At 41.0% G+C, this 24,814-nt stretch overlaps 1 protein-coding gene across 11 annotated transcripts in view; it reads left to right on the top strand.

Annotated features, from left to right (window-relative positions):
• The window catches only part of CACNA2D1 (calcium voltage-gated channel auxiliary subunit alpha2delta 1), a 623,614-nt gene that overhangs the window by 432,062 nt on the left and 166,738 nt on the right, over nucleotides 1–24,814 (top strand). For all 11 annotated transcript variants that reach the window (XM_067564557.1, XM_067564550.1, XM_067564549.1 and 8 more), the window contains one exon: nucleotides 7,870–8,001. In XM_067564557.1, coding sequence (XP_067420658.1) covers nucleotides 7,870–8,001 — 132 coding nt within the window. The remainder of the gene's footprint in view (nucleotides 1–7,869; nucleotides 8,002–24,814) is intronic.

Genomic DNA, 24,814 nt, shown 5'->3' with positions numbered 1-24,814 from the left:
TAAACCAGTCAGCTTACATCATATGGCATTGCCAATTAATTTTCTTGATTTGACATAAAAAACAACTGCATGCTAGATTTCAGTGTCTTCTCTGGTGATTCATAAATAGAAGTGTCTAATCCATAATGTCAGCTCTGTAATGGGGAATAGAGAACTCATACGTTTTGGGCTTCTAATTAAGAGTGTTACATGTATATCATAAAATTATGATCAGCAATCACTGATGTGGAAATTGTTCAACTTCATTGCTTTTTCACGAACTTGTAATTATTTCAATAACTTTCTCTGTATTTCCTATGCTGTTTTGTATGCACGTTGCCCGAAAAATTCTGATTTGTCCAGCAAAACTAAATCTTCATATGGGATGAATTGCTTATTAATGGTAATTCCAAATTAACATCTTGTATCAGATTTGTAGTTAAAAGACAAACTATTACATAGACTGTAAAAAAATCTCATTGAAAATTTCTTCCCTACTTACTGCACTATTTTTTAAAACTATTAGAGAGAACACTTTTTTAGAACTATATATTTTTTTGTTCCTCCTGTCCTTCAAATTCCAACCTGGTACTTGGAGAAAATGATAAAGGGACAGTGTTATTTTGTGTTTCTTCAGAGATGCCTGTTTAGTTTTTGTTAAAGCAGACAAATGAAATATATATAACTTAAATATAGCATGCTGATGATGATAATTTCTGTTGCAAATGTTTATATTTCTCTGCATTCACCAGTTTAAAAAATAAGTATATTTGATATACTTAATTTATCGAAGGCCTTTTTCAAATATATATTCAGCTAGGTAATTGCTCTAGAGATTATTTTAGTGATTTAGGATTAAATCAATAGAATCATGATTTGGACATAAATAACTGAAAACATAAATAATTACTAATGTTTGCAGTAATCTTGATAAATTTAGCATATTGTAGTTTGTCTGGATGCAATTATTTCTTCTTCTTAGCTCTCTTTGTGTATATATGTATATATAATATATAAACATATTCTCCATATATCATCTCCCTAATTGCTACAAATAGTTTTGGCCCAACAGACATCAAAATTAATTGAGTAAGAATCTTGCAATAGCTTTGAATACATTTACCTACACAACACAAAGGAGTGAAAAGTAAATATTTATTATTTTTAGAATTATTCAGTATGGCGTTAATAATCATTGCTTATCTGCCTTTTATTTTAACAAAATTCTAGGGTTACATTCTGGGTTTCTATATCTACCTAAATCCCATTTGACCCTAATATTGTAGTTCATCCAATATATTTAAAATAGAAATTTCAATTTTATTCATTCTCGTCCCCCCCCCTCCCTTCTCGACTTGTAAAAGAATAACAATTAATGTATACGATTTTTTGTTTGTTTTTGTTTGTTTCTTTGTTTTCAGTGTAGTTGGGATATGTGTGTGTGTGAGAGAGAGAGAATACATTAGTGGGGGGAAAGCTATGTCTAAGAAACAAATTCTATATTAAGTTCTGGAAATGTTAGTTATCGTATGTAAGTTCTATCTCCTATACTCATGAGCGATCCCTTTCACTTGACAGCATCATCGTTCTGGTGGAACGCAGCTGTTGTGTGAGGTCGTGTTTGTAGAGGGAAAAACAATCTCTTAGGTAGCTAGGTCCAGTCCCATAGAACATTTTGAATAATAGGATGCAGACCTTGAACTTGTATTGAGTAATAAGCAAACACAGGCAGCGGAGCTCTTTGGTCAGGTGTTCGCTGTGTGGCTAAGCAGAAAGGTTCCTGTTTTTTGCATCAGTTGGAGCTTTTTTCATGGTGTATAGTTTAACTTTTTGATATTTGTATCAGTTATCTGAAAGTAATCACTGTGGCCAGGTCTGTGACCAATATGATGGGGCTCATTCTTCTGGCTAGTCACCGATGGAAGTTGTTGGGTTTTTTGCCGGCATGGCTATTTGTGCACCTAAAAGCAAGAGGACTTTAAAGCTGCAGACTGACAATGATATGAAGACAGATGGTCTCAAAACAATGGAAAAAGTTGCTATAGAGGCAACAGGTTTTTCAGAGAACTACCTACCAACATAACCACAGCCTTAATAGAAAGAGGATATATAGGGAAGCACTTACTTAAATGTATGGTAGACTTTTTACTCCTGTTGAGTTTTACATCATGGGAGAAATTGCACCTCACTAGGTGATACCTTAAGAGGTGAATTACCACAGTACCTTCATCTGAAGCTTTGAAAATCACCAACCTGTATTTTTTTTTAAATGACCTCTTCATAACTACACTATTTAGGGAAACATCTACAGATCTATATGTCTGAGCCACCCAATAATTTCTTTAAAATTAATGTTTAGAAACTTACAGGAAATTACTTTCATTTTCAGCCCAGGATAAAATGTGATAGCAGTAAAAGCATTCAGTGATTGGTTAGCATATTTAGCACTATATTTTATTTCCTTGAACATGCTCCAGAAAATCTGTAAGTTTTGAAAATATAGGTAAAGTGTACTGGTTTTGTAATAAAACATAGGAGGCAGCAGGAACACTAGAATACATTTTCAGTGGAATTTCTTTAATGTGTGCATGTTGTTGATGGTGTGTGTGTGTGTGTGTGTGTGTGTGTGTGTGTGTGAACATACACGTGAATAAATACACACATGCAAATATATCCTCCCTCCTACATCCTAATACTTCACTTGAATTACATATAACATTAATCACAATAATTCACTGTGGCCAGGTCTGTCATTAATATGATGGGGTTCATTCTTCTGGCTAGTCACAGATGGAAGTCATGGGGGTTTTGGGGTTTAATCAGTGAGTCAATTTCATTAAAATAGGAGATAGAAACCTAGTGCCCCCACCACTACCCTAAAAGACAATCACTTTTATGTTATAAATGAACTGCCAAGGAGGCGCTTTCTGTTCCCTCCAGTGTATGCATATCTGCTTCATTAGAGAACTATCTTTTCAGTGATAGTAAATAGCTCCCAGGCTTTTCAAATAAAGTTATACATTGCCTTCTCTTCAGGCCAGGGCCTATACATTAAATAAATCATCAAAGGCATGTTCTTCCAGCTTTGTTAAAGAGAGCAATAGTGTAGTGTTTTATTGATTGCATTTGCAGAGGCAAATTGAATCCAGGGCTTGTCAAGGCTCCTGAATCCCATGTCGTAAACAAGAAAGGAAAAAAAGAAAAGATGGATGTATTTCAGTGGAATCGGAAGGAAAGAATGATGTTGCCTATTATATGATGATGAATTTAGTTTTCCTTTCCTGCCCTTGTCAAGTGGGAGGTAGCAATGGAAGTACATTGAAGAAGATTCAGTCTCTAAAGACCAAGGCCTGTTTTTAAAAGGTTTTAGGATTAAGCCAGTTAGCCACAATTCGGTGTTCTGCCATTATCATCAAAAGCTCCTTCCTTTTACAATGGTGTGCTTCAAAAGGTAAGCGATTCTAGCAAATGTCATTTCTCAATTGACCTGACAACTCATCAAAAGTCCATTTTAAGACGGTCCAATTTTTCAAAACAACAGAAAAATAAATGAAAATATACTATAGTTACTATAAGAAACACTTATGTTTGGGAAGCCAATAGAAATCCAAATCTTACCATTTAGGTCATAATCAGCTGAATTAAATATCTCTGGACTGATTTAATTATGTACAAAATGAGTTGTGATATTTTAGAGGTGAGGAGTTGGGGGGAATAGTTATTTTCGTTTGTTTTTTAAGATGGCTTTTCTTAAGGTAAAAACTTCAAAAGCATTGCTGTTAGACATTTAAGCCGAATCAACTATTCATCAGAGGTGTCCATTTGAAATTTCTAATTAGCAGTGGTATTGGAGCCAGAGAAGTTGTAGAGCTCATTATCAGCAAATGTTGGCATGCTAGTCTATTTAGGCCTTGTGTACACTAGCACTTATGCTGGCAAAACTTCTGTCGCTTGGGAGAGTGAAAAAAACCACATTCCTGAACGACCTAAGTGTTTGTGTGGACAGCGCTTTGTCAGCAGGAGATGCTCTCCCACGACCTAGCTACCACCGCTTGTTTAGGTGGTTTTATTATGTTGAAGGGAGAGCGCTCTCCTGTTGACATAACACGGCTACACAAGCACTCTTACAGCAGCACAACTGTACCGATACAGCTGTGCCGCTGTAAGTTTTAAGTGTAGACTAGCTCTTAAAGTGAGGGTACATTTATCAGCAACTGCAAAGCAGTATTAAGCTGTTTGAATAAATACAAATTTTGAAAGTAATGGTGAAAGCTAACATTCTTTACAATTATTTCTTCACTACCTGTCCCTTTGGATGGATATTCTGTTTGTGATAGAAGCTTGTTGTTTTATAGCACACACAGAAATACCAAACCTCCTCCAGGAACGGTTGTTTTAATGACCTTATGTTGTAGTATCTGAATAACAGCCTTCCCCCACTGTAGTGTTTCCTTCCAAGGACATGACAAGTTGCCGTGGTCACAGTGAGAGAGTGAATTAAGAGGAAGCTGATGCAAGTTGAAGCGCACAATTGTGTGAGCTATTTCTGCAATTTAAAGCTGGAGCGTTCACTATATTAATTTCTGGAGCGCTGAAAGATTTGATTTTGAATATATGACAGCAGAGATGCTACTTGTCTCCTTAGCAGCTTTCTCCCAGTTTTTACTATTAGAGCTGGTGTTGGAATAGGCTGCTTTGGCTGCTCCTGTTAAATCCGACTCGTAAACTCCCATTTTCAGGTATTCAGATTTGACCGTAAACAGGTTTTTTTTCCTGGACTTTAACTTTTTTTTTTTCATTTTTAAAAAGCATAAATAAGGAAAAAAATAGTCTCTTTCACACGTACAAAAGCATTACTCTGTGGCAGGGGTGGCCAAAATCACTGATCCCCTGAGCCACATGTGACAATCTTCAGACGTTTGAGAGCCAGGCATGCCTGCCGGAACTCAAGGGCTTCAGCCCTGTGGCAGGATGATGGGGTTAGGGGCTTCAGCCATGCGGGGAGGAGGGTCTTTGAACTCCAGACTTGTGGCGCATGCCTGCCAGGGCTTGAGACTTGAGCCCCGTGTGGTGTGCCTGCTGAAGCCCCGAGCCCCCCCAGGCACGCCCTATGATGCTGAAACCCCAATACACCCCTCCCCACTGGGCAGAAGCCTCTCTAGCCCCACCATAGCCCCCTGCAGTCAGGTAGGCAGAGAATGGGGGGAGCCTCTATGAGCCACACTTTAACTGTAAAAGAGCCACATGCAGCTTGTGAGCATGATTTGGCCACCCTCGCTCTATGGTAAATTACTGTATGTGTTCTAAAATTCTGCGGATAGGAATTGGGGTGGTGGGGAATCACCTTTTCTCCACAAATATCAGAAGTAGGGAAGTGGCTTTGCCATATAAAACCCTGGAGAAAAATCAAAGGATTTAATAACAGATGAATTAATCTATTATATCAGTAAGGTCCTTGTCACTGTGTGATCACAGTGTTTTTTTTCCTCTTGTTAACTCATTATTATTGTTTACTTATAGGCTATTCACTGTAATATTTGAGCACCTCATATATTTCAATGGGTTTAATGGGGAAGTATTGTTATACCCATTTTAGGCATGAGGATACTGAGAAATATACATGGAGAAATATAGGTCCTGCCTGATTCAGTGAGGCACTTAAGCATGTCTGGCTTTACACTTGTGCTCAAATTCATCCTTATTTAGCAAAGGACTTAGGCATATGCTAAGTTCATTGACTTCAGTGGTCTAAGTGACTTGCTCACAGTTATACAGGAAGTCTGTGCAGAGGTGAGGATAGAACCCCTAGCTCCTGAATCTTAGTCCAGTGTCTTAATGCAAACACTCTCCTATACTCTTCCCCATGTCCTTTAGAGGGACCGTTGCCAAAACTTGCGTTGACTTAACTGGTCCCAATTAACTATTTAGTCATGTAAGTAAGGTCCAGGACAAAATCTCTGCACAATTAAAAAGTGTGTTACAAGGACTGTACAAAGATTGCAGTGCTTTATTATATAATTATGGAACAGATCAGACTGGCGCTAAAGAACATAATTGCACAATGAACATTTTTTAAGCGGATAATTAAATACTGTACCTGAGGGAATTGTTTCGCTTTCTCAAGTAAACATACATATATATTTATAATTACGTATTTGACAGAGACTGGGTATATAGTAAAGATATATTGGTTACAGGGGATCTGGAGAATAGGAGATTTAATTATATATTTCTCCAAAAGTCTCCCTCTCAGGAGAACGACAAGCCCTTTTAAAACTTCTTTAAAAGTTTTATGCACAGAATATATAGTATACCAAATGTCCCCTTTAGCCTTAAAAACAAACCTATGAAACTGAATGTTAGCATTTTATTTCTCAAATTACAAACACTTCAGTTTAAAAGCAGACGGTCAGATATTAACTTCAAATATTGTACTAAGTTTTTATTGTTGGTCCTCTCACCACCCAGTAGTAACGGGCTCAAATCTAGCCCTAGCTATAAGGTTTTTCAGAATGATGCCACTGCTTTGTCTGAAAGATGGACTGACTTTATTTACTTCAGCCTGAATTTCCTATATACAATTCTATAGAAATAGAACAGAGAATTCTTATTTATGTGTGATATTGCACTCTGAAGTGGGAGACTAGTTATTTATGGTTTCAACCAAAAGCAATATTTAAGTGTATTTAGTCATTTCAGATATATTCCCCCGCCCTTCTGATTTCTCTGTTGGTAACGAGTGCATCACTGTCATCTTTATAACCTATGCATTTCAGTCTTGAAGAATTACTTACAATGCCATCAGACAAGACAAAGGAAAGAATTAGTGACCCAATCTCCAGATAAAACCTCTCTGTTCCAAGAATCTGAATGCCAGCTGTTGCCTGACATGATTGAGAGATCTTTGGAAATTAATTGGATTTACAACTGATTAAAGCATGGTACCATAATTCAACTTCATTATTTATTCAGTTGATTAGTACTGTAGCGTAGCATTGTTCTTAAAGCCCCTGCCATCTCTTTTCCACTCAGGCATAGAACATGCTAATATAAATATTCACAAAAGCAGCACAAGCATCAGTCCAGGTCAACCCCATGAATATGAATTTCCATGTCATTGGCCACTTAGTGTTTAGTTCTGATCATGCTTAAGAATATGAATTTCCTTGTACCTGAAGTTCATGGTGGAACTGACCCTGCTCATGAATATTAATATCCACAGAACTGATCTTTCTGCAAGTGTTCACATCCATAAACATGAAATTCTGTTAGCATGCAATAATGAGCACTGTCTTGGTTGCTAGTCCCAGCTCGGTTTTACAATTCTAATATTGTTTAATTCATTGTTTTCTCTTTTCCATGGAATCCATCAAAAATAGTAGCATCTAACTTGAAAGGTAGACCTTTGTTAACTTTTTCAGGGACTTACACATATTTTGTTGGTACCACCTTGCTTTGTTTCATGACTGTGTCCTGTGATCAAGCAGGTTATGTGGTTACATCCTCTAATTTACTTGTCCATAGCCCGGTGTCAAGAATAGAATGACCCATCAGAAACAACATATTTTATTAAAAAAAAAAAAAAAAATCAGTATCCAAAAAAATAAGAATAATCTTTGCATACAGATGATACATGGGAAAAAAGCAATACAAGAAAATTACAGAATAATAATAATACTTTCAAGGAATAGGACCGTATTTCCTTAAATTTACTCTGTTAATTACTTAAATTACATACTCTGTAGAATAGTAGTTACTGTAGTTTTCTCTCCTCTCCATCACATTTGTCATGTTAAATCTTTTACATTTTAAAAAATTCCTTTAAGGAATATTCACTGAAAATTATGTAAATACTTAGCTTTGTAATACCAAATGTTTCCTCTTTTACAGCTACAATAGTGTTAAATGAACTCAACTGGACGGGAGCATTGGATGATGTATTCAAAAGGAACAGAGAAGAAGACCCAACTTTGTTATGGCAGGTTTTTGGCAGTGCGACTGGCCTAGCCAGGTATTATCCAGGTAATTGCACACTTATAACCAAATAGCATGTCTCCCAGAAATACAGTAAGTCATTTCCTTTTATTTATCCCAGAAAGCCTCTGACAATTAAAGGTAACTTTCTCAGAAGGTAACTTTCTCAGATGGCTTGGTTCCCTTCTTAGTTACCACATTGCAAATTAGAAGCAACTCTGTTAATTCAGTGATGTTGTGGTGTAAAACTGGTATGAGAGATAAATTGGATTCAGAATATTTCATTAATTGCAACTCTGTACTAAGAGAGAGATTCCAGGAATAGAATGTTACTTGGAATATTGCACAGCTGCATTGTTTCTGTATGTAGTTCTCTAAAAGTATTTCTACACTTCAAGCTGGGATTGTGATTCCCAGCTCTAGGAGACATACTCCTGCTAGCTTTCATTGAGCTAGAGGACTAAAAATAGAGTGTCGTGGTGGCAGAGTGAGTGGTGGCACAGGCTAGCTGCTGTAAGTACATATCCATCTGAGACCATAGGCAAGTACTCATGGAATCTAGCCCCAGCTCACACTGCCATAGCTTCACTCAAGTTTTAGAATGTTATATAAGCTAATTTTGATCAAGGTAGGTGTCCTGGAGCTGGGAATCACACCCCCAGCTCAAAATGTAAACCTATATGATATCAGAGGAAACTACAAAATAGAGCTGTAACACTTGCTGATGAGGTTTGCATCTGATTTGCTCCACGAATGCTTGAATCAATAGCTTGGCGGATAATCTTCTAGTTAAAGTGAGGATAAGCACAATTGTATGATGCTGTGTTTATCTGCAAGATTCAGGACCTCTGACAGTTGTGGCTATGCCACTAAAGCTAAAACTAATGAATAAAACTGGAGTTCTTTTAACCTGTATATATTGCACCTGGCAAATAATCAGATTATTGCATCACAGTAATTAATGTAAGAAGATGTGTATTTTAATGGCTTTAAGTCACTAGTACTCTCTGTTGAGTGAATATATTCCACAAGGATCATCTATTAGAAAAGCTTGTTTTATGTTAGGCATATTCTTCTCTTAGTGATGATCCCTATATGAATTCCAAATGGGGATGTGCATGCACACCATGCACTGGAGCTAGATGTTTTTCAGCAGCAGTGTCCATTGACTCACACAGTCATCTTATGTCACCAGGAGCTCCATGTGAGTAAGTATGATTTTAAAAATTATGCTAAGCTGGCAGACTTCTTGGATGACATCACGCAGGGAAGTGCCAGTTCTAGGCCCTGCTAGACAAAGGCCACCTGAGAGCCAGGGTTAGCCTCGAAGACACAGTAGATATGGTAGACATGTCCTCACACTCCCTGGCCACGTGGGGTAGTGGTGATTATATGCAAAGTGTGTGGCTCCAGTCATCTGGTTTTCCCAGAGAGGTCTAATCCATCATCCAGGATCTCCCCTTCAATGGGGACAAGCAGTTCTCCATGAAAATGGACAAAGCCCTGTATTCACTGAAGGACTCGTGTGACTCCACAATCCCTTGGGATCTATACCCCTGCTCCCTGTTTCCAGCAACCTAAGCCACAGTTCTGTCCATGCCTTTACCCGCTGTACCAATCCATCTACACCAGATACATGACTGGCCACTCCACCGTTATGGATCGCCACCAACAGAAGGCCCAATTTTGACATGATGGTCAAGAGCTGTGAACCCTCCACATCACTGACTGCAGCCGCCGTCTCACTTTCGGGGGCCGTTTTGCCCCATTTGCCCATCATTGAGGCAAGATCCCCATGGATCACTGGGTATAAGAAATCATATGGCATGGCTACTCAATAGTTTTCCTCACCTTCTCATCCCATCCTTCTTCAGGAAGGATGCTGTTGAGCTGGTGCCCACCCCCTTCATCAGCAGGGCCTTCTACTCCCTATACTTTCTCATCCTGAAGAAGCTCAAGGGCCTTAGCCATATCCTCAATCTTTGCTTTGCTACCAGCAGAAGGCCCAATTTTGACATGATGGTCGAGATCTGTGAACCCCCCAAGTCATTGAGTGCAGCCCTCTGTGTAACAAGAAGCTGGATATGAATCAACAGTGTGCCCTTATTGCCAAGAAGGCTAACAGCATATTGGACTTCATTAGTAGAAGCATTATGAGCAAATCGTGGGCAGTGATTATTCCCCTGTATTCAGCCACATTTGGAGTATTGTGTCCAGTTTTGGGCCCCACACCAAAGAAAGGATGTGGACAAATTGGAAAGAGTCCAGTGGAGGGCAACAAAAATGATTAGTGGGCTGGAGCACAAGACTTATGAGGAGAGACTGAGGGAACTAGGCTTGTTTAGTCTGCAGAAGAGAAGAATGAGGGGAGATTTGATAGCAGGCTTTAAGTACCTGAAAGGGGGTTCCACGGAGGATTGAGCTAGGCTGTTCTCAGTGATAGTAGATGACAGAGCTAGGGGCAATGGTTTCAAGTTGCAGTGGGGAAATCTAGGTTGGATATTTCACTAGGACGGTGGTGAAGCACTGGAATGGGTTACCTAGGGAGGTGGTGGAATCTCCATCCTTACAGGTTTTTAAGGTGCGGGCTTGACAAAGCCCTGACTGGGATGATTTGTTTGGGGTTGGTCCTGCTTTGAGAATGGGATTGGACTAAATGACCTCCTGAGGTCCCTTCTAACCCTAATCTTCTATGGTTCTATGACGCCACATGTACCCTCCATATGTGCTGCCCAAAGCTGTGGCTCCTCTCAGTCTGTAGGCCTCACATCACTCATCTGGACTCATCCTTGACCATCCCCAGTTGGGTCCGATCCTTCCTCATCTGGTGGACCAATTCTACCCAATGTGCTCTGAGGCACGGTGTTCATCGCCTCTGTTCCCACAGCCACCCTCATCACAGAAGCCTTCCTAGTGGAGTTGGTGCACAGTTGGCCGGCCGCGCCACACGGGAAGTGTAATCCAGGGATGCACACATGGACATCAATACACTGGAGCTGTGTGCAGTTTCCCAGGTGTGTCCTTCATTCTTACCTCTGCTCTGCAACCAACGTGTCAAGATCCCCTCAAACACCACTGCAGTGATGTACATAAACAGACCAAGCAGCACCAGTTTCTGGTCACTCTGCACAGAGGCCTTCTGCCTCTGGAACTTGTGTCTCTGCCACAACATCGTAGCCCATGTGGCATATCTCCTGAAGGCACAGAACTCCCTCACAGATGTACTCAGCTGGACCTGGTACCTCAACCAAAAGTGGGGACTCCACTCCATCTCTCGGCCTTGTGCACCCCCCCTTTGAGACCCCTTTACCATCCATGCAAACCGCAAATTCCCCCTCTACTGTACCAGGGAGGCCAGGGGTCGGGACTCTAGGGGCAACGCCCTTCTTCCATGGCACGAAGGCTTCTGGTACGCTTTTCCCCTAGTTCCCTTTCTTCCCCAGGTCCTCCACAAGGTCACCTGAGATTGAGCCTGAGTCATCCTGATAGTCCTGCGCTGGCCCTGAAAGTTCTGGTTTTCAGATCTACTCAAACTGTCAGCCTGCTCGCTGACCAGCCTTCCTGTGCTGCCGGACCTTCTCACCCATGACAATGGCAGGGTTCGCCACCCCAACCCAGGCCCACGCCAACTAACAGCCTGGTTTTTGGGAGGGGCTCATGCACAGACAATGCCTGTTCATCATTCGTCCACTATATTCTTATGTACAGTAGGTGGAAGTGCTTTACTGCCTGAGCACAGTGCCGCCACCTCACTCTCCACGCTGTGTCTGTGACCGTCATCCTAGACTACTTCCTGGAGCTCAAAGACTCAGGCCTCACACTCAGCTCAATCCACGTCCACCTTGTGGCACTCAGTGCCTTCCTCCCTCTTGTGGACGGTCAGCCAGTGTTTATCCACCCTACCACTACCTGGTTTCTGAGGGGCCTGATGAACTGCTTCCCACTGATCCTTACCCCTACCTACCCCTTGGGAATTTAACCTCATGCTGTCTGCCCTCATCCGGCCTCCATCTGAGCCACTGGCCACATGCTCCCTTGCCCACCTATCCATGAAGGTCCTCTTCATAGCATCCATCACTTCTGCCCAGCAGGGCCTCAAATTGGCAGCCATGATGGCTGACTCTACATATACAGTTTTCCATAAAGACAAGGTCTTCCTGTGCCTCCACCCTAAGTTCCTCCCAAAGGTCGTTTCTGAGCTTCATCTCAACCAGTCCATCCAACTCCTGATCTTCCATCCTAAACCACATGCCATTCAGGCACACAGGGTGCTGCACTACTGGACATGTTGGACAGGACCTGCACATTTCGTGCTTCCCCCAATGTTTTCAGAGCCATCGTGGAAAAGTCAAGAGTGCAGGCCTTCTCCTTGCAGCACGTATCCAATTGGCTATCTAAGTGCATTATGGAATGCTATGCGTGCTTCAATGCAACATTGCCTTGCAGGATCCCAGCACACTCCACACAGGCGCATGTGACCATCTCCGCCTCCCTGGCAAATGTCCCCTGGCACAAGATCTGATGTCCCCCAACATGGAGCTCCATCCACACCTTTACAGCACACTATGCGATGGACCAGTGGACAGCCACAGACGACCGTGGGATGTGCCGTCCTGCAGCAGGTCTCACCTATTATGTCCTTGCCCTATATAATGTAGTTTTACCTAATACAAATGTGCCAATATTCTACTCTTCAGAACCTCATATCATGTTGAAAAAATAATGTTCATGGGTGAAATCCTGGACCCATTGAAGTCAATTGGAGCTTCAGTGCAGCCAGGATTTCACTCCGTATGTTTCCAAAATTGTTTATTGCATTAGATAGAAAAGGGACACCCCTAAAACAAGACACACAGTGTGATTTGGAAATGAGAGTACAATAGCCTCAATCAAAGAGGAAAGTGTTCAATCTTGTAATACAGAGGCAAACAAAAGAGAGGGAAGATCTACAAGAGTTCCAAATATATGGAGTATAAAGTTTGTGGGCAATACATCAGCTTCCTGGAGCTGACAGAGAAGCAAATGTTCCAAAAATATGTTTGACAGTAAAAATCCATCATTTCAGTGAGACGCTGAAATGGGACTTGCAGAGCCAGATGCAGCCAAATCACACAGTTGTCAGGGTGAGCAAAGTCACTACTGCCTTAAGATTTCTTCTAGAGAGCAACTGGAGACACTACTGGTATTAGACCACCAGCGTCCTCCCAGCTTACATCTAGCTATTGTTATACTGTAATGAACCATAGGTGAGCGTTCTTGTGCTGAGCTCTGTGCATGCAAATTGGAAATATGACTGACTGGTATTTCTGTAACTGGACAATTCCCTGTCTCTGTGTCCTGCACATGGCACTAGCAGACTGTCACTGGTGTAACCATTGTGTGTGCTTTCTTTACCCTAAACGCTACAGTTTAAGTTCATGAGTACTTTGGGATTTGGAAATTTAAGCCCGATATTTTTGTACATTTCTTTACCTTTTTACAAGTGTGCCCTAAATTCTGTGTCTCAGTTTATCAGTCTGTCAAATGGGCATAATAATATCTATCTGCCTTCTATTGATGTTGTGAAGCTTAATTTATGTAAATCACTTTAAGGTCCTCAGGTAAAATGCACTGCTGCCATGGGTCTCATCTTTTGGGTGTGCAGCCTTTTACAAACAGCCACAGGTAGGATGTCTGCAAGGGGGTGAATGTCATCCAAATTAATACATTTGAGATGTTAGCAAGCTATTTGTAATTGTAAAAAGATAAAAATGTGAAACTAGTCAAACAAATTATTAGCTGCAATTTATCTACCCAACCCTAGCTGTAAATATGTCCCATAGAGACATTCTATCTTTGATCACTTTGAACTGAAGAGGATGAAATGCAGTGGATAGCCTAGGGACATCTGACAAGTAGGGATATCTTTAATCATAGGACATGATGAGGTATTGAATTGCTGCTTTCAGATGATGACATCCTTTTTTGAGTGATGAGATGTCTGTTCTATTCTATTGTAGGTTACTGGCCTAGTTGATAGGGAGGAAGTAATGTATGTGATAGATCTTGATTTTAGTAACGCTTTTGACACAGTCCCACATGACATTGACAGAAGTAAACTTGGGAAATGTGGTCTAGATGAAATTTCTAGATGGTGGGTAAACAACTGGTTGAAAGACCATACTCAAAGAATAGTTATCACTGGTTTGCTGTCAAATTGGGAGGGAGTACCTAACAAGGTCTTGAAGGGTGAGTCCTAAATCTGGTACTATTGAATATTTTCATAAATGACTTGGATAATAGAGTGGAAAGTATGTTTGTAAAATTTGCAGATGACACTAAGCTGGAAGGGGTTGTGAGCACTTTGGAGACAGGATTAGTATTCAAAACAATCTTAACAAATTGGAGAATTGGTCTTAATTCAACAAGATAAAATTCAATAAAGACAAGTGCAAAGTACTACACTCAGAAAGGAAAAATCAAATGCATGACTATAAAATGGTGGAATAACTGGCTAGATGGTAGTGCTGCTGAAAAAGATCTGAGACTTGCAGTGGATCACAAATTGAATAAGAATCAACAATGTGACACAACTGTGAAAAAGTTTAATGTAATTCTGGGGTATATTAACAGGACTGTCATACATAAGACATTGGAGGTAATTGTTCCAGTCTACTCTGCACTGGTGTGGCCTCAGCTATAGTACTGTGTCCAATTCTGGGTGCCACACTTTAGGAAAGATGTGGATAAATTGAAGAGAGTCCAGAGGAGAGCAACAAAAATGATAAAATGTTTAAAAAACCTGACCTATGAGGCAAGATTTAAAACACTGGGCATGTTTAATCTTGAGAAAAGAAGACTGAGGGGAGACCTGATAACAGTCTTCAAATATGTTAAGAGACCAGTTATAAAGAGGACAGTGATCAATTGTCTTCCATTGCGCTCACTGAAGTTACAACAAGTAATGGGCTTCATCTGCAGCCGGGGAGATTTAGGTTAGATATTAGGAAAATCTCTGGAACGGTAAGGATCGTTAAGTTCTGGAACTTCCAAGGGAGGTTCTGGAATTGCCATCACTGGAGGTTTTTCAGAACAAGTTAGACAAACGTCTGTCAGGGATGGTCTAGGTTTACATGTCCTGCCTCAGCACGGGGAGCTGGACATGATGACCTCTCGAGGTCCTTCCATCTATTCTATTCTATTCTATTCTATTCTATTCTATTCTATTCTATTCTAAATACATTCTTATGCTATCCTCATCACCATAGTATTTGATATTATGAGGGGGGCAAGTTATGTGCTACTTTTTTAGATCTGTAGCACATTACTTCTCCATTGGAATAGCAGGTGAGTTGGAGGGTGAATTGTACACCCACCCCAGTTTACACCTTAGTTAGTGGAGAAAATAGACTCACAATCTAGCCCTTAAATATGAACTACTGAATCTATCTGGGCTTAAAGCCATCAGCTGCTAGGAAACTCCAACTTCTTCGACCTTGCCTTCTATAATATAAACCTAGCAGCATGTACAGATTTTGAAACAAACAAACCAACCCAAAAACACCAAAGCAAAAAGCTTTATACTGCCCCCTGAACAAAGGATGAGAGAAAGAATTATCCCCCACATTGGCTGGGGAAAGAAATGAGGCTCCACTCAGTCCCTGTCTCTGCTCTCCCTATGGGCCTGTAGCAGCAGAGGCTGCTTTTTGCAGTATGCTGAGACTTGATGTAAAGAAGCCAGAGACCTCCAAATCCTCTTGTGATTCCTTATGTCTGGAAGTGCTCACTGCAAGCCATGGTGGATCATTTTACTAGTGATCCAACATATATCTACTTGTAACATGCTGAAAAGGTAAAATGTTATCAGTTTAAAATGAAATGCACTAACCCCATAGATTATCATGTAATATGCCAAAAGGTATTTTTCTAGAGCATCTCTTCCAAATTTTCTGGCATGGGATAATAATTGTAACAGCAGCTGAGATGTGTGACGTTAACAACTTTGGCTAGCATAAGTTTCAGGCTAGGGAGGTAAGATGGCTAAAAACATTTTAAGTGATGTTTGTGACTGGCAATTTTAATGCCTCAGACTTCTAGTGACAAATGTGTCTAGTGACAAATGTGTCCTTATCAAAGGCATTCTTGCTCCTAGACCTAGTATCACAAACCTAATATATGGAATATCCTTGGCAACAGTATACTGCTAAATAGAAGCACTTTCACAGAGCTAAAGATTTAAACAAAAAAACCCAACCAATCAACCAAACAAACAGAATCAATCTTTGTTAGCAAACTTTAACTTCTATAGAAAGAAGGAACAGCCTAAACAAGGTTAAAAGAGGGGAGGTGAGAAAAGCCCACAGGCAAGTATAAAAAAATCAACCTTATCAGAGGGTTAGATGTTGCAGGAGACATGGAAAATTACAGTAGGGCCATAGGAACAAGAAGAGGGAAATCAGTGGGGGAATCAGAGGGAAATCTTAGATGTCTATACACAAATGCAAGGTGCAGGGGGAATAAACAGGATGAACTGGAAGATAAACTATAACTTAACTGGCATCACAGAGACTTGGTGGACTTGATGATTTCTTGAGATCCCTTCCAGCTTAATGTTTTTATGATCTTATGATTCTATAATAATGTGTGTGAAATCAGGGCTTGTTGAATCAGGTTGTATGGGGATGTTGTAACAAAGAGATGGACAAGAAAGTGCTTATTTACAAACATCTGTCTGACAGAATGTAACCTAAATCTGAAAGAGACTCATACAAAACATGCTATATCAAGCAGTAGATGAGACTGCAAGCAAGGCCGGATTTTCTGTTAGGCACAGTAGACATGTGCCTAGGGCCTGGCCAATTTGGGGGCCTCACATGAGTACCAGAACTCTAGTCCCACCCCCAGGTCCTCCTCCCCTCTCCCAGGGCCTTGTTGCCCTGCTTCTCCTCCTTTCCCCTGAGGGACCCTCCGGCCAGGCCGAACACCACAGCCCAGGGATGAGCATATTCCCCCCACCCGGAGCTGGCCGAGCCACTCACCCCAGCCCCTCTGCCCCCCTCTTCCCTGCATGGACAATATGAAGGTCAGCTGTAGTCAGTGGGGGCGCTGAAGATGCTGTGCCTAGGGGTGCATAAAGTGTAAATCCAGCCCTGATTGCAAGGGAGAAAGGAAAGTTAAACAGAAAGATAAAGGAATTTTCAGTGAAAACAGGTTGAGTTCCCTTGGCTATTAGACCCTTTTGTGTACAATCCTGTCAAACCTACAACCATAGGCCGTGAAGACATGGGACCCTCCTGCACTAGTGTAAAGTTTATCGCCCATGGTCCAAGGAAGCATGCTTGCAGACAGAACTCTTTGGTGTGACCTGAGTCATCGAGATAATCAAGATGTCTCGGTTTCTTTGGCAACCCTATTTTGGGCATATCACAGCTTTCTTCCTTCCTTCCTTCCTTTGAACAGGAAATCTCAATCCGCTGTTCCCTAATACATTCCATAAATATACCTCCTAACAGCCCTGGGTTTTGTGGGACTGTCTCGCTTTGCCCCCCCCCCACCCTCCCAAACCTCTTCTTGAATCAGTTCCTGTCCTGTGATCTCAGCTGGGCTCAGCTCCCCACTCTGGGGCACTGTGACCTGGCCCCTGGTGCACAGGGTCACAGCACTGCTTAGGATTGGCCTCCACCCCCCCTGCTCCTCCTCCTCCTCCTCCTCCCGGTGGTCTGGCCAAATGGGAGTGAATGGCACTGTGACCCCATGTGCCAGGTCGCAGTGCAACTCACTCACATTTGGCCTGGCTGCCCCATTATTAGTGGGGCCAGGCCAAACCTGAGCAGTCCTGTGATGCAGACACCAGAGGCCACTTCACAGTGCCCAGAGTGGGGAGATGAGCTCAGCCAGCCCCGAGGCTCAGGAGCTGCAAGGAGCCACCACTGTGAGGTAAGTGCAACTCCCCCACCGGGCCTCCCACACCCTTTACCCACTTGAAATGTTGGGAGATATGTACACACATCAGTTCTGACTACAGCACCACTGCCTCCCTCCCACCTCTCGTTTCATAGCACCAAATTCCGAGGTAGGACAGTCTGTCTGGGCCAAGTATGTGACTCTGCCAATGAGACCTGTTAAGTAAGACTAACCAACTGCATAAATTCTACGGGCAAACTCAGCATATACTCCTATCCCTCTGGTGTGAGGGGACTCCAGCACCCTGGAATTGACTGGGCCCAGCATTTTGGTTCAGCAGGTACTTATCCAGAACTGGTCTACTGGACTACTGGATCCACTAAGTTTCAATATATACATATATATAAAGTGGTTTCCTGCCTTTGCCCTGCAAAATAAAGTAGCATGTCTGGTCATCAGCAACCATACACCATACAAGAAGAACACTAACCCAGGAACCTACCCCTGCAACAAATCCTGTTGCCAGCTCTGCCCACACGTCGACTTTAGTGACACCATCACAGGTCCTAATAACATCAGCTACACCATAAGGAGCTCATTCACCTGCACATCTACTAATGTAATATATGCCATCATGTGCCAGCAATGCCCCTCTGCCATGTACATTGGCCAAACTGGACTGTCACTACGCAAAAGGATAAATGGACACAAATCAGACATAAAAATGTCTCTTCAATCTTCCAGGACACTCTGTAGCTGACTTGAAAGTTGCCATACTTCGACAAAAAAACTTCAAAAACAGACTTAAGCGAGAAACTGCAGAGCTGGAACTCATCTGCAAACTTGACACAATCAAACTGGGTCTAAATAGGGACTTGGAATGGTTATCTCATTACAAGAAGTAATTGTCACTGTTCACACATTCTCACCTCCTAATCAATGGTTGTGAATAGGCCTCAACTATTCTAACTGAATGGACTTTGCTTATACCTACTTTCCTCATTGTTGTTCCTTACCCTGGGATGTGTATATATATATACCTCCTATCTGATTTCTATTCCTTGCATCTGAGAAAGTGGGTTACAGCCCACAAAAGCATATGCCTGCAGAAATTAAATGTGTTAGTCTTTAAAGTGCTACAGGACTCTCGTTGTTTTTACTGAAACCTTGAGCTGCCAAGTTCAAAGCTGGGCTCCATATAGGCTGACCAGATGTCCCAATTTTATATGAACATTCCTGATATTTGGGGATTTGTCTTATATTGCCCCCTGCCCTCTATCCCAATTTTTCCACACTTGCTATCTGGTCACCCTAAGGGAGGGGGGCTGAGAGAGGGCAGAAATACTAATACATTTTGAGACATCTCTGCTACCTTCCCTAAAGCCACAAGAGACTCTTTCCTGACTGCCTTTCTGCACCACTGCTGCAGTGCTAAAACAGCAGAGACCTCAGTAGTGGTTCTCAGTGGTTAAACTATTTGGCTGGGGGTGGAAGTGGAGGAGAGTTCAGTGCTAATAAATGGTTTAAACTATTTTGCATATGTGCAGAATAAAGAATGTGCTGATTAAAATAATATGACCAGGGACATTTGGCCTTTTTCTAAAACGTTGTTGCTGTTTTAATTTTAATTTTTTGGCCAGAGCATTATTTTTGTATAATTTATTGCAACAAACCCTATGCCCTGTTCATGGAGATTCCTAGAGCATTCCTATGTCACAGGAAATGTCATACATACATACATTAACTCGTTGAGGGCTGGCACAGTTGCACATTAGTTTATAGTAGTGTGACCTGTCCGTGCCCAGGGTAGGCACCTGAAAATGCCAAGATCAGGGCAGGCTGTAAACGGAGAGTGGATTCTCCCAGCGCTGGTGGGTGACACTGAAGTCAGGCTTCCCAACCAGCCACAAACTGTGCTTCTGATTTCCCACATCGGTTAATAAGAAGCCGGTACGCAAATGCACACAGCCCCCTTTTACTGCATTCCCGTCCCTGGCTCCCAAATCAGCCACTAGGTCCAGTAAAGAGATCAGTTCTTTAAACTCTATACTAAAAAGGTTCCCTCTGACCCCAAAGGGTCAACCACAGTACCAGATCAATATACGTTTGGCTCTTATCCAAAATACCATGCTGCCAGCCAATCCTTTAGTAACTAAAACTAAAGGTTTATTGTAAAAAGAAAGAAATAAACTATAAGAGAAATGTTAGAGTCAAAGCAAATCAGATACATACAAATGATTGAAAGTCCATATAAATCCAGTTTCTGGGAGAATTGTGGAGTTGCAAGCTTGTATAGTTCCTCTGGTATACATCCAATACCTGAATGGGTCTTAGTCCTTCGGTTCAATTACAAATGAATTGATCCAGAGTTAGGTATGTGTCTGTAGCTGAACAGGATCAAAGACAAAATGGATTCTGTGGCTCGGCCTTATATACCTCCTGGCCTTGGCCATGCTGTCATGTGGAATATTACAAGAAATAAAATGGAGTCCAGAGTCACATGGGCCAATCCTGGTAACTCTTCAGGTATGCCTTTAGTTTCTTCCTGGGCCCCTTGCATTTGTGAGTGTCTTAATGGGCCATTAAGCCGGCTACTGTTCTGCCACCACTCAATCTGGGGTATTTCCCAGCCAACCCAAATTGACATACAGAAATATCAAATACATCCATAACTTCCATTTCACATATAATACATGAACATAAGCATTATCATCTTACTTAGCATATTACAACTTTTCTAACAGTATCTGTCATGACATATCTAACATGAATTACTATGATTTTGACATATTGATGTTAAACCATATGTTAAATGCTCCCCCCCATCTAACCAGCGTGACAAGTAGTGCCTGCTGAAGCACAAATTAATTAGAATATGAGGACATACAAGCTCTGATTCTGGGTTGCCCCTTTTCTGTTCTGGAAGCAGGCGCTGGGGAAGAGTGGGGAAGCTGGCTTCAGGTAGTATCTCCCTAGTTCTGGCATATGCTGAGGTCCTGACCAGCCTTTGACAATTTACAACACCCCTAGGGCTGCTTTAAATTGCAGTGGCATATAACAGTCCTATGTAGTCCACAACACAGACAGAATAGCCAAATTGTCGTGAACTGTGGCCACATCCCTTTCCACCCTCTCTGTTACACTAGCTGGAACGCCAGCCAGTGCCCCTCCCTTATGAGGGGTATCCTGTGGGGATCATGCATACACACTGTAAGGAAGGATCATAGCCACTGTATTGATTTGTAAGTCAGTAATAGTGTCCTATTTAATATCACCAACCCCAGGTATTCAAAAAATAAGTCAAGTTTGAAAATATCATGTGATTGGCTTAAAAATCATGTGGGTTTTTTTTTTTTTTTTTTTTGGCTTGCTGTAGTTTGGCAGTTTTTGCCCTCTTTTGAGACTTCACTGTGTACTCAGATCCTGTTTTCATGTACAGTAGAACCCTATTTATGTGAGCCTCCATTATTCAGCTCTCCGTATTAATCAAACCGGGTCTGACTGCCTGAGCCCCGGGGGAGCGGGGCTTCCACTGACAGTCATCATGGGAATGGTGTATTGGTCGATGATAAGTATCTTTCAGTATTGATGCTGGTCAACAAGCAAAGCATGCTATTTTTAAAAAAATATAGATCCATGCTCAGAGACTATATGAGCTCTTCCATTATTTGTTCCTTTTTAACTGATATAATTTAATTGTCTGAGATTACTATAGCTTTACTCTTTCATCTGAGAGCCTTTAAAATGTTCAATGTCCCTTATTTTTTCTTTTTTTGCTAAAGTACCATTTCGAAAATGAGAAAATTATGTCTTGAACTTCACTGATTTCATCTGGATTTTGCTTTGTTTTTACTTACGTGGGGTTAGACATTGGGTAGGAGGAAAGAGGGATTATTTGCCATTGAGGTTTGGGAGGATCTCAGTCATTCAGTTGGTCCTGCTCTTAGTTCTATGTGGACTGACCCTTGCACTCACACAGAGCTTCACTGACCTTACTTGGATTCCATGCAGACAGAAAGGTCCACATGGACAGAAAAGATGACAGTTGCTAAATTGTTCACATTTTGTGTGACATCTGTCCTGCTATCTAATTTCACTTCTGGGCTGTAAAAAAGCAACTGCCCAAAAGAGCAATTAACCATAGAATTCTGGGTAGATTTCATGGAACTGTAGATACAGACCAACTATGTCCCTTTGTAATGTCTCTTGAAATCCTTCCTAATTACAGATGTAATTGGGATTATAATGATTAATCAGTGAATCAGTATAACGAAGCTATGGGAAACACATTATTTTCACTTTGCTAATTACTAATTAAACTCAAGAATTACTTTGCGTTTATATGGCCTTTGCTGAATGCCTTTTAATCATTCCCTCACCTTTCCTTTTGTTTATGTTATCGCTCAAAGGATAAGACCTTTAATGATAGGATTTGTTATGTTTTGGACTACAGTCAAATAAACCAGTGGAAAGCATTTATCTGTAGTTTAATATGATATAGAGATACAGTTTAAGAAAGGTTGTCTGCGCAGCATTGCTGAGAAGAAAGACTAGATTAAAGCAAACTCTCAGTTCTGATAAGTGATTAATTATGTGAAATAGTATAGACAGCAAAACTGAATCAACTGTCCCAGGAGAGTGCAGTAGATGTAGTTTACCACTGTTGTATTAGAAAGAGACTGGAATAATATTCTTGAGGAAGTGAGGCGTCTCAAGTTTCAATTACTTCCTCGAGAATACTATTTTATTTAACAATTGTAGCAACAATTTGGTGGATGAAGCTACAATCAGAATTTTACTGAGAGAGTCCTTAAACTGTCTGTCTCCAGGACTCTCTTTTACTTCTTGTTAGATACCCTAACTAGATAGTTTCAGGAAATTTTGGGTGCTTGGTGAAAGCATTGGAAGTTCCTCTGGCAAGAATCTCTTACCACCTCTGCTCTGCTCACTGCCCTGATCCCAAAATGTCAGAAAGTACTCACCAGCCTTCAGAACTGGCCATAAAAGAGTTTAGTGTCCAGGGCATAATTTGGTCTTCATTATTTTCAGACCACTTTATAAAACTCCGGGATGATGTATTACCACTGAAATGATAGGAAGGTGGGTTATACAGACTGGTTACCTGCATAGTTCGCTAGTGTGAAAGGGCTTTTTTAAGACAAATATGTCACCAATCCTTGCTGACCAGTTGCCTGGTTATAATTTAACTGCCCCTTCCCCTCTCCTCCTATCCTGCCAACATTTACATCCATGCTTAATTTTACTTTCTGGTGTAGTTCCATTCTGTAATAATCCCTGGCTCTTATATTACATTTTTCATCAGTTGATGTCCAAGTGCTTTACAAAGAAGGGGAAGTATAGTTATCCCCATTTTACAGTTGGGGAAACTGAGGCACAGACTAGTGAAGTAACTTGCCTGAGGTCGAAGAGCTGGGAATAGAAACCAAGTCTCTTCCATCTCAGTCTAGTGATCTATCTAGTAGGTCACACTCAAGTTGCTGGGACTGCTCACATATTTAAAAGTAAGTATGTGCAAAAGACTTTGCAGGATCTGTGCAACCTTAGGCCAGGGGACTGGGAGTCAGGACTACTGGACTCCTTCCAGTCTCTACCACTGGTTCACACTGAGCGCACAGATTTTAGCCTCATTGCCTAAGTTTACCCCTTTTAAAACAGATATAATATTTACCCATCTCCCAAGGGTGATAAGAAATGTAATTAATTAGATTAAAATTCCCTCTCAAGTCCTTATGGTGGTAACTCATTTGGTATACTAGGTTCGCCTTATGTAACTAGATGGTCCATAGATTTTAACACAAGAACTATATATGTAAGGAAAACTGAGTGCTGAAGATGGGTATCTGGAAGGATACGTTTCCCCTTAATATGTGTAAAAGGCTCTGAAATTCTCTGCTTAATGAAAACTAGATAAGAGCAAGTCTTAAGTTTTTTAAAACATTGAGAAAAAAAATTCTTTTGAAAATCTCTCCAGATGTCAACGGAAGCCTGTCTCACTCAACTACTGAAGCTTTCTCTGCTAAGGCAAATTAATAATGGAACAGCTTTAAAATCAATTTCTAATAAAATAAAATGGTATCTCTCTAAATGCAGGACTTGCTGTGCACAGCTGCTCTTATGTTAACCATTAATGCCAAATAATAGTTTTGCCATGATATTGAACTCTCTAAAGAAAGTCATTACTGTAGCTGATAATAGGAGACTAGCAAGTCTCAAAAATCCATATGAAATGAATCTGAAGCCTTGCAAAAAGAAAGTTTAAAGGAGAACTTTGTGGGCTTTTTCATACATCTTTGTGTAACTAACATTTCCCTTTTTACAAATGGAAATGTATAGGACACTTTAGAGTGAGGAAAATGAATGTTCTAAGTATTTCAGCTTGTAAATTATCAGTGCAATTAACGTTTTAGTCAGAATGCTTTCATCACATAGAGACTGAGTCTCTAGCTGATCGTTATTCACTTTATAATTTTTAATGTCTGCAAAGAAAGGCCAAGGACTACAATGTTTGTTGCTCTTACAATGTTCATGACACAGAATCTCTAATGATTCACTTAATTGGGTCTCACATTTCTAAAGCTGTCATATTGAATGCCTGCAGTTATGCAAGCAAGCCAAGTCAATCACATGAAAGCATTTTAATTCTGGCAACAAAATGTTCACACCTTGGCCAGTCCTCATATATTATGTGGAAGGTAACACGGCTGCAGTGCATTTATCGTTTAAATAGAAACCTCTGCAGTTAATGTTTATGAGATGTCATCTTCACTAATGACATTGAGAAATACGAGGCTCATTGCTGAAGTACTTTACAACCTCCAAACCTATGAATCTTCTTACCCCATTCAGCGGTGTATTTAATTTACAGATACCAGTAACATCAGCTACAGATGCTTGTGAGGGTTGAAATTCACTTTGTCCATATAAAGGCAGAAATATTGGGTTCCATGCCAGTTTAATT

The sequence above is a fragment of the Emydura macquarii genome, unplaced genomic scaffold (genome assembly GCF_026122565.2).
Source record: "Emydura macquarii macquarii isolate MOO-44397 ecotype Brisbane River unplaced genomic scaffold, CSIRO-AGI_Emac_v2 contig_2636, whole genome shotgun sequence".
Lineage (NCBI taxonomy): Eukaryota > Metazoa > Chordata > Testudines > Chelidae > Emydura > Emydura macquarii.
This window is presented reverse-complemented; position numbering and strand designations above follow the sequence as displayed.